Source organism: Monopterus albus, unplaced genomic scaffold (assembly GCF_001952655.1).
Source record: "Monopterus albus unplaced genomic scaffold, M_albus_1.0 scaffold31.1, whole genome shotgun sequence".
Taxonomy (NCBI): Eukaryota; Metazoa; Chordata; class Actinopteri; order Synbranchiformes; family Synbranchidae; genus Monopterus; species Monopterus albus.
The window spans coordinates 6121913-6132691 of NW_018127911.1; the positions used below are offsets into that span (position 1 = coordinate 6121913).

Below are 10779 nucleotides of genomic sequence, written 5' to 3' on the forward strand. Positions count from 1 at the left end.
CACAAATGGGGAGCATTCGTCATGAGCCTTTTTATTGTGGTGAGTCACAGAAGACAGTCAAAATGCACAGTTTCTATGTGAGCTCCAGTGTTAACTTGTTGATATTCTCACACTGAATTTTAGTTTCTGCTTCACTATCACTGAAGCTCAGACCACAGATCATTGTCTTCATAGTGTTTGCTCTCTTCATCCCCACGCCAGCAAAACCCCACATTTCATGCTTTGGCTGTTCCTCCAGTTGAAGTATCTCACTCCCATTAGCACTGATATTCATATTGATTGTTTGTGATAGTATTTAATCAACATTACAAAGGCAGCGATACAGCTGAGTTTCAATGGTCCATTTACACAACTATTGTAGCAAAACTGACATGAAAACGCAGGATTGTGTATCGTCACTGGGGTAGCTACATTTACATTTCCACTTCTTTCAGTCTGCCACATTTTGCACACCATGTCAGTGCAGTGTCTGAAGCCTGAGGTCTCTATCTCTCTGACTTACCAGGGCTCTACTTGAAGCTTAAATTAATACATATATATTTTTGATTGAATGCATTTTTAAGTATATGTGGTCTTTTTAAAATAGGATTTTAAAAAAATCAAGTGTAGATACCATAAGCCATAAATGAAGTTGCACTGTTGACCCTCAGTGATGACACTTCTAGTGATGTCTCACAGTTCATGAAGGGACTGGAAATATCCCTGCTTTTATACACCTTGGCTACGATGCTGAGGATTCCCTGCCCCTCCTCTGGAGATCAGATGAGCATCTGATAATAGGCTGCGATCTGTGCGTCATGGCCACAAGGAGAGAGGAGCGGGGAAGGCAGGAGTGCGTCTCCATTCTCTCCTCCACATGGTTCTGGCTGTAAGCTAGACTCCCTCCTCGACCCCAAGCACAACGTCATGGCATGTATTGGTCTGGGCTCAGCTTCGCAGGCTGTTTCACGCCTTGACGTTGCCCAAGACAGTCTAGTTTTTATTTAGTTCGAATATTTTTGCCTTCAACTTGATTTACAAAGGGAACCAAGAGGAGCAATTGCTTGGTAAGTCAAAGTATTTTTATAACTTCACTCCAATGAAATAAAAAATGTAGCAGTCAAATAAATGGGAAATTAAAGCATTACGCTATTTTCCCCAAAATACAAATAACAATTAGCCTAAGTTAATATTGAGGGGTTATTCTCTGTTTTAAGAGAAAGAATCGGGCCATAGATTATTAATTCACTCCATTTGCATGTACACAGAATTCTATGTATTTATGTATTTCTTTATTCCTGTTTTTGTGGGTAGGATCTTTTATATTTGCTCGTTGTCGTTTCTAACATGAATTGTCTGAGCCAAGAAATATCACAGGTTTCTTCAAACGGAAAAATAATAGACTATTTCTCCTCTTCACGTCTGGTATCCCTTTGGGAAACAGAACCGCATCAGAACTGAATGAATGCAAATTCATTTTCTTTGAATAATATTAGGTTATAGGATTAACAGCAGCTCATCTATTACTACAAAGGCACACATTTGTTGGCGATTTTTTCTACAAAGAATGGTCTATAAGTATAAATGTCTTGCCAACCTTTTTTTTTCCGTGGGGTTATATAGACTAATTATAGAATATAAAAATAGCGTAATTTGTTTTTTCGGAAAATGTTGCGGTTTATAGCTATTAGAATCGTTCAAAATATGCAACAGATTTCAAGAATCGTGGGTGAGTTTTCACTTCGGTTTTACACCACAAGACTACCCCCAAAATCTGTGCTTTACTTAAAGTTTGTCATATGATTTACAAGAAACTGGCTCTTACCTCTCTGCGATTCCCCCCCAGCACTGTCCAAATAAAACTAAGTGGCACCAGTTCACCTCACTTATTTTTGATTGCTGACTAGAATAGATACAAATTCGTCATCTGAACTACTGACCTGAATCACATGGCACATTTATCACCTTCCTGTGAAACTCAAATCATACAAAAAGTAAGGCGTAATGCCTTATACTGTCTTCGATGGAATAATTCTCCCTAATCCTGATCATTGTTATTTATTATTAAAAAAGAAGGAAAGAAAGAAAGAGAGAGAGAGAGAGACAAAGAAAGAAAGAGAGAAAGAAAGAAAGAAAGAAAGAAAGGGGCTAATTCCTTACACCAAAGATATTTAGTTTTACTGATTTTTAAAAGAAGGCGACTGAAATTCATCGTTCAGGTTTTGGTATCACAGACTTCACGGCCACTCCCCGATACGCCCACAGAGGCTTCGGCTTTGATATGACGGCCTTTCCACAACCGCCTCGCTGTATTGTCCTTTACGCACAAATTTCATTTGCACTTGTATTGGGCCTTTCCAGTGGATTCATGTACTCGATGACTGTAGATGTGTAACTTGGGCTGTCCTAATTTGTTCTGTCATAGGGATTCAGACTTCAGTGGATGCAACGTTTTTAGCTGAATACAGTGAGAAAAATAAATAAAATAGTGACTCCTGGGAGGAAGGGAAACCTCTGGAGAAGACTGCTGTCAATTGGGCCCAAGGGAAGCAATCGATCCCTGTTACAAGCCTGAGTCAGGATAAGAAAAGCAGTCATGCTCGACGGTGAAGGGGAGACCAGCAGCTTCTCTTCTACGAAGCAAGCAGCGGAGGAGAGGCGCAAGTCTCCAGCTGTGGATGGGGACGATCCGACTGCCGGTAGCAGGTATACAGAACACGGGCTGGCTGCTGATCGATACTACATCCCTCCCGCGGTTACTAAACAGAGCTCAGAAACAGCGAGTCCCTGCCCTACACCCCTGGTGGGACGGTGTACACCCCGTCCGGCGCTGGCAGGTACCCATCATCTATCCACCTGAGCTCCATACTGCCTCCCGCGGGGTTTTCTCCCACCACAGCCGGCCGCACTCACTTCAGCTCCACGTACCAGCTCGGGCAGAGCACCGGCTGCATCTACCCACCCTACACCGGCTCAGGGTCCGCTCTGGGCGGCATGACTCTACCCACAGCGGGCCCGGGGATGAGGGCCCAGGTCTACCTCTGCAACCGACCGCTGTGGCTCAAGTTCCACCGGCACCAGACGGAGATGATCATCACGAAGCAGGGCAGGTGAGATGGATTTCAGTGAACATCGGTTCTGTTGATTACTTTTTCAATTAGGATGCCGTCAGAGTTTCGCTGGTTTGTTCTAAACGCTGTATAGTAATAGGGATATTCTGAAGTAACTATATCTTCAATAGCCTACTGTGCCTTCATTTTATTACTATTACTGTGTGTGTTTGTTTGCAGACGGATGTTCCCATTCCTCAGTTTTAACATAGCTGGTCTCAACTTGACAGCGCACTACAATGTGTTTGTGGAGGTGGTGCTGGCGGATCCGAACCACTGGAGATTTCAGGGTGGCAAGTGGGTCACCTGTGGGAAGGCGGACAACAGCAGCCAAGGTATGGAAACAGATCGATACTGACCTTTTAACATTTCGTTTTATTCGATTTTACCTCCTAAAACTCTTTGGCAATAACTGAAATGAAAAAAAAAAATCAAATTGAAATCTTATTTAGTAAACATAGGTTAATGTCAAAAAATAAAACTTATTTTTACAGGTAGCGTATAGCCTATCTTTTGCAGTGTAGGCGTGTAATTTGTAGCCTACCCTCTTTTTCAACGAATAGCTAATTAAATAATCTACTTGCAGATAGCCACTGGCGTTAGATGGTGTATAACGTGGACCTTTTCTTTTTCAGGGAACAAAGTGTATATCCATCCAGAGTCCCCCAACACAGGGGCCCACTGGATGAGACAAGAAATCTCCTTCAGCAAACTGAAACTCACCAACAACAAAGGAACAAGTCACAGTACTTCACAGGTATGCCAGACTAATAGGCCTAAATAAACTAATTAATAGCCAGTCCAAGGTGATGTAATGTAGCATTAAAGTATTTTTAGTTGTGTTGAACTTTGATTAATTGGTCGTTTTCAGTATCAGTCAGCCTCACAAATGGTCTTAAATTTGTATAGCACCTTTCTATGCTTTTACAGCACACTCAAAGCGCTTTCACACTATTTGGCCATTCACACTCCCAAACACAACACTATTTGGCCATTCACACTCACTGGGGGTTTAGTGTCTTGCTCAAGGACACTTTGACATGTTGACTGGACAAGCCGAGAATCGAACCGCTAATCCTCCAGTTAGGAAATGACCCACTCTACCTCCTGAGCCACAGCCGTCTCTTTAGTAGAATATAAATCACTTTTGCTTCTCAGTTACCCGATTCATACTGGGTAATAAAGGGATGAGTAGTTTTATGTAAAATGGCCACATGTCATTTTTCAATTCGTTTTCAATTTCTTAAATTATGTTTAGAAGGACATTAATTTGCAGTCTTTTATAAACGGCTCTCACATGGAGGATTGTGTGCCATTAAGTAAAATAGAATCTCCTAAATTCAAGGCACCTTTGCCGAGGGTAGAATAGTTTTGCGCCCTGAGGCCAGCAGCCTATAGAACTATACGCTTTGCGCAAATATCGCGGGTATATATGCGAGTAGTGTTTTTATTTTTATTGATTTATTTTAAATACCGTGTTCATATAGATGATTGTGCTGCAATCCCTGCACAAGTACCAACCGAGGCTGCACATCATAGAGGTGACGGAGGACGGGGTGGAGGACATTAACAGTGACGTAAAGACGCAGAGCTTCACTTTTCCAGAGACCCAGTTTATAGCTGTCACTGCCTACCAGAACACCGATGTAAGCATGACTAATTCCCCTTTGCTTTTCTTCTACCCCATAATATGTTGAGTTCAAGTATGCTATATAATTAGCATGGACCATCGGTTCTGTACCGGAAACAAATTCCTTGTTTGTAACATACTTGGCCAATAAAGGTGATTATCCTTATCCTTAGCCTTATTATGTTATCTTATTGTGTAAGTTCTACTTATTAAAACTCGTTCAGTTGACATGAATAGCAGTGTTAATCAGCTGTTAGTTGTATGTCCTGACTTATTCTTCCTTTTTTTCTTTTCTTTTAGATCACACAGCTGAAAATTGATCACAACCCTTTTGCCAAAGGATTCAGAGATAATTATGATTCGTAAGTATATTTACTTCATTCTCATGCCTTGTTTATCAAGTATTATCACAGTATAGCCTAAATATCACATTTCCTAAAACTCAGGAAAACACTGTTGTAGACCTATGTGTTACTGTATATTGTAATTTTAATTAATTTTAGTCAATCTTTATTATCCCACATAAGAAAATTTGATTTGCAGTATTCACCTAGGCTATATGTTGTTGTCCCAGCTCTCTTAGAAAAACATTTTCACAACAAGCTTATGTTTAGTTAGTTTTTTTATTTTGTTTTTATGGAATCACTGATCATCCTTGACCTCAAGTTAACAAACACCATGTACTTTTTAGAATATACACAGCTCCAGAGAATGACCGCCTTACGCCATCTCCAACTGACTCGCCACGTGCTCATCAGCTTGTCCCCGGTGCCCGCTACACTATGCAGCCTCTCTTCCAGGACCAGTTTGTCAACAATCTTCCCCAGAATCGCTTCTACAACAGTGAGAGAGCAGTACCGCAAAGTCACAGCCTCCTTTCACCTCAGACTGAGGATGGAGCTTCGCAGAGGTGGTTTGTCACCTCCATGCAGCAAGGGGGAAATGGTACTAGCACTAGCAACAAGCTAGATCTGACACCTTATGAGGGTGACTACTCAAGTTCCCTGCTTCCTTATGGTATCAAATCCCTGTCCATGCAAACATCCCATGCTCTGAGCTACTATCCAGACTCTCCTTTCACCACCATGTCAGCAGGGTGGGGGTCCAGAGCAGCATACCAGAGAAAGGTCACACCTAGCCTGCCTTGGTCTCCCAGACCTAGTCCAACTGCTGGCTTCCCAGAATGCTCAGAAAAAGGTAAACCCCAGATAGAAGAGGAGGCAAACAGTGGTGGAAGCCTAATCGCCTCCTGGACAGAGACACAGGCATCAACTCTTTCTCTTGACAAGGCTGATGTTTATGCCACAACCTGCAAAAGAAGGCGTTTGTCTCTTAATGGTCTGAGTACAGAAGACTCAGCCTCTGACATCAAGTGTGAGGACTTGGTCTCTGCTGCCACTAACGGTAGCTCCTACAGCAAAGATGCCTCCTCATCCAAAGGCATGCCAGCTTATTATTCCTTTTACACAAATCCTTGAATGTTTTTTTCTCTGTGGCCTCATTCACTCATTTTGGTTGTTTTTCATCTGCCACCATGAATAAGACATATTATTTTGCTTTTTGTTATATGCACACTAAGAATTTGTCTTGGTAGTGTTATTTCTTTCTTTCTTCATTTTGTAGTGAAAGAAAATATCAGAAACATGAAAATAATGACATTAATATTCACAGCAGGCTTTGCTACCTTTAGATAAAGGCTTATTTTATTTTTCCAAAGTCTGGTTTTCTGGATTATATATTTTTGAGCACCCCATTTATGTAAATCTGTATATGTGAAACTTTGAAAGTGCCAAAGCATTTGCTTGATTTGCCCCATTTTTCACAGTGCTATACTGTATATTTTATCATTTCATAATTATTGTATTTGCATTTACACTTATGTTCACAGATTATTTATTGAAGGCCTGTTGATATGAAAATTGTGCACTCTTAAATGTGAGAATAATACATTCATTGCAATGTTCAGATATTTGATAATAAAAGGCATATTTGTTCTAGAAAGCATCTGAGTAGTTATTTCAAATTAAGATACCTTTTTCTCATTTAAATACACCATACTTATGAAACACGCTGTGTACATTTATTATAAGCATTGTAAAGACTGCCTATGATTACTCACAAGGTTATGGGTGGGTGTGATGCACAAGGGTGTGAGGGAAGGGGACCCAATAACTTATTTATTTAACCTACAACAATGTATACTGAGTTTGGATAGTTCAAAGGATAAACAACTTGTTGGCCTTTCAAAAGTATCACTCGTTTCTGTGGACTCTGTCGTACCCTAGTGGCCTTTTATTGTACTCGCAGCTTTTACAACTCAACCTACGATAGTACTACAGTAATTTGTTGAGTTGTTAATGAGTGCATCTGACATAACACTGAGTTATATATCAATTTAATATAGTTAGATCATAATAGCCCCGAAAAATAAAGTGGAAGGTTTATGTTGTTTGTTATTTGTTCATGTATGTGCCATTATTATTGCCATATACTGCCGTAAATATGCTGAAATTATGCACACGCATGTCCGGTTGAAAGCACTGCAACACTGTCACGTTTGGATGCAAACGATGAGACTTGATTAATGTCGGTGTCACTGGAATTAGAGTCTGCTTTAACAGTATGTAGGTAACAAAGTGCAATAACTCAACCTAGGCAAAAGCGAGCCATCTTTCTCCGTCTGTTTTGTGGGGTTGCGTTGCAACCTGGCAACCCGAATAGCAGCTTGTACCGAGTCAACGGAGAGTTGACAGGAGCAATATTACTGCCTTGAGCACACGTTATTTATAGGAAAGATTGCCTCCCTTAACGGGAACGCTTTTGTTTTCTTGTGTTAACGACTGACAGTTAATTACAAAGGTCAGATCTGCAACAGCAAGATGTGCAGTCTGTGTAAGTCGCAATGTTAGTCATTGTATATGGTGAGTTTGAGTGACTGTGCCAGCTAGTTGGCTAGTAGCACGGTTAGCTTGCTAGCTGACCTGCTAGCGTATGTGCTGACGTTAGCCAACGCAGATGCTAGCGTCATGATGTTTTTTGTTTTGGATAACATACAGTTAGCAAACAATGTTGTGTTGTTATCAACAATGGGCCATTTAGCAAACAGGGTGGTTTGCAGCTAATGTTGTCTAATGTCCTTTGATTGGCGAACGTTTCCTTTAACCAGAAATGTAACACAGCCTTATCGCGGACTGTCCATTAACACAGCATACAACACCGCTGTCGTTGTGAGCTAACTAGCGAAAATGGTAAACACCACGCAACATGGAGAAAGGCCTACATGTGACAACAGTGGCAAGCTAGGCAGACAAACGGTTTAATTTTTCTCTGTTCTCACTGCTAGTTGTTACTGTTAGATAGCCATCGCGTTAGTTAGATGTGTTTGGTTGGTAATGCCATATGGGAGTGTCCTTAACTATTGTAAGGCTAGTTATACATTTGGAGAGCAACCTTATCAGTGTGTGTTACCTTGTACGACGTTATTTTAAATAACCGTTCAAAGAGCAGATGTTTACAAGTGTTCGCCAAGGTGGAACCTTTGTCTTCAACCTCTGACTGTGTGGATACAAGGTTGTCAGTCCTCACTTGTTGGTGAGACTTACTGATGCAAGGCAGTTTAACTTGTGCCATCTGGCTTTTTTGTTTACATGATCAATACATTTCCTTACTTTTTTAAATACAGTGGTATATTATTTAACTGTTAGGGTCCTATTACAATGATGGCTGGATGTTATGTCCTATTCTAATATCGGTAATGGTTTAAGACATTTAAATAGACATGTGCTAAGTAAATAAAGGAAAAAAAGGTAAATCATGCATGTAAATCAACTTATTTTACATATGTTATAGAGAGTAAGTAGGAGTCCCACTTCAGTCCAGCCCTTTCCCTTCCCTTCTAACTTCCTACCACCAAGTATTTTTTGTAAAGGGTTTCTATAATCAGTCTTACTAAAAACAGGGGAATTACGGTCATATTTTGATTTGATTTGATTTGATTTGATTTGATTTATTCTTCCAAGCATGTAAAAACAGTTAATATGACAACACACATGATTGTACACATAATCCAATATCAATTTGCTTATACCTAGTACATGCTTGAATGGAGTAGGAAGAAGTCAGACTTATCCAGTCCTACCCCATGACATCATCTTACCATCATTGGTTTGCAAGCAGTATCTCTACATAGATAATTCTCTTCTACACCACACAAGTAATATACTAAAGAATTATTACAAAGTGTTAACATTCATACACCACACCCACAATGTTCCATCTAATTAATCATTGAGCCTGTTCTTGCATATATCTTGATTGACACATACCTTCATATTTATGTTTAAACTCATCAATTCTATTACTATATTTTAAGCTAAAGGTGATCTTAACTGAACTATGTGAGCACCACATAACTTTGGTAGTGTTACTGCAAATAACTAGTTGCTCCAGGTGCCTTCACTGCCCAAAAGTATACATGTAAAATTTTATTTTTTCTTCAGTGTCTTGCTCTAGACATTTTGCTTTAGAAGCATACTCAACAATTGAGTGAGTAATGCATTTCCCCAAAAATGACAGAGTTATGAAAATGATCTCCTTTTCTATCTGTGACATGTACTTTTAGATGAGAATGACTCATCCATGCTTGACTCCACATAAACTGTGGAAAATAATCTCTTGTCCTGTGATGGTTAATATTTCCTTTGTCATACTTGCTAACCCATGGAGAGTTAGGCATTAGGTATGTATACTGGAATGGTATTTGGGGAGCTTTTTTGCCTACACCAAGGCATTATTGTGCAGAATGGTGGTGAGAATTCAGTATGAATTAATTTTTGTATCATGAAGTTGTGTATATTGTGCTGTAGGAGATGATGATGTGTTCTGTTGACTTGGGCTCACATTGGCCAAACAGTCCGTGACCATATGGTGCTCTGGTGGACGCGAAATGCTGGCTCGCTGCGTGTTCTTGCGTTGAGGATATCTTGCTTCACAATGGCCCCAGTAGGCTGGGCAGTATTGGCACAGAGAGGCGGAAGCTCCTGGTGATGCCAGCAGAAGTCTTGTCCTTCTCTCCATGTGAGTTTTGTTGGCACTGTGTGTAGTTATTTGAAACAAAAAAATAAGAGAAACACTGTGAGGTGGTTTATAGTGCAGCAGTGATGCAGGCACAGGGGCTTGTGGTAGAGCAGCCTGAGCAACCTTGGTGCTTTTGTCCTTGTGATTCAGAGGGAACGAAAGTGATTAATACTTTAGGGCTGCTTTTCTAGAGACAGTGCTTATTTGGAGAACTAGATAGAGGTTTTTAATGACAGACTAGCTCAGTGGCCATTTATTAGCTAGCAAGGCCTTGTTGGACTTGGACAGAACCATAGAGGAACATAATTTTTGTTTTTGTTCTTTCCTTTAGGACATTCAGTATGCTTGCCTATTGGACCTAAACTGGCTGAAGACGACTTAAGAGGCTGCTGTGTCAGTCAGCGCTTGAACCCACAGTAGGAGAAGAAATGGGGAACACAGCAACCAAGTTCCGTAAGACTCTCATCAATGGAGATGAGATGCTGGCCTGCCAACTCTATGAGAGCAACCCACAGTTTAAGGAGGCTCTAGATCCCAACTCTACATATGGAGAGTCCTACCAGCACAACACTCCACTGCACTATGCTGCTCGGCACGCGATGACACGTCTAGTCAAGTAAGGATAAGGCCCAGATAATATCTAGCAAGCCAGCTGTTAAAATGGACTCATTTGGAGTCACATAGTTTTAAACGTACTGCTGTTGGTGAGGGAAAATGTATAGCTAAGGGTTGATGGACAGTGGACTGATTTTCTGTTCCATATGCTGCTGTGTTGCATATTTGATTGCTCAATTAAATTACTTATATATATCTTATGTAGCACCTGTTCAGATATCAGGTGCACTTCTCTAACATTTTAATACTGTGTTGCTGATCAGCTAGTCTCATCTACTACTGTATTGCAACATTGTAATAAAAAGTGTTTCATGTTTTGTCTATATGTTTTTGTCCCATCTGTCTCTCCACATAGCCATCTGTTAGCAG

At 40.5% G+C, this 10779-nt stretch overlaps 2 protein-coding genes across 5 annotated transcripts in view; both read left to right on the forward strand.

The window, feature by feature from the left end:
• The first annotated feature begins 867 nt into the window (after positions 1–867).
• eomesb (eomesodermin homolog b) lies at positions 868–6635 on the forward strand. The gene is given in 8 exon segments (XM_020596785.1): positions 868–1046; positions 2405–2755; positions 2758–3089; positions 3270–3424; positions 3725–3846; positions 4577–4735; positions 5020–5081; positions 5411–6635. Coding segments are annotated over 7 exon segments (1797 nt in total). The 5' UTR covers positions 868–1046; positions 2405–2575; the 3' UTR covers positions 6198–6635.
• A 617-nt stretch (positions 6636–7252) lies between these two features.
• Positions 7253–10779, forward strand: part of LOC109958243 (ankyrin repeat and IBR domain-containing protein 1) — a 37680-nt gene continuing 34153 nt past the window's right edge. The window contains exons 1-2 of one of the 4 annotated variants that reach the window (XM_020596754.1): positions 7253–7339; positions 10127–10411. In XM_020596754.1, the coding sequence (XP_020452410.1) occupies positions 10224–10411 (188 nt within the window). In that variant the 5' untranslated portion in view covers positions 7253–7339; positions 10127–10223. Of the gene's footprint in view, positions 7340–7374; positions 7641–9614; positions 9796–10126; positions 10412–10779 lie in introns of those variants that run through there. The other 3 variants (XM_020596752.1, XM_020596751.1, XM_020596753.1) reach the window with 3 other exon arrangements.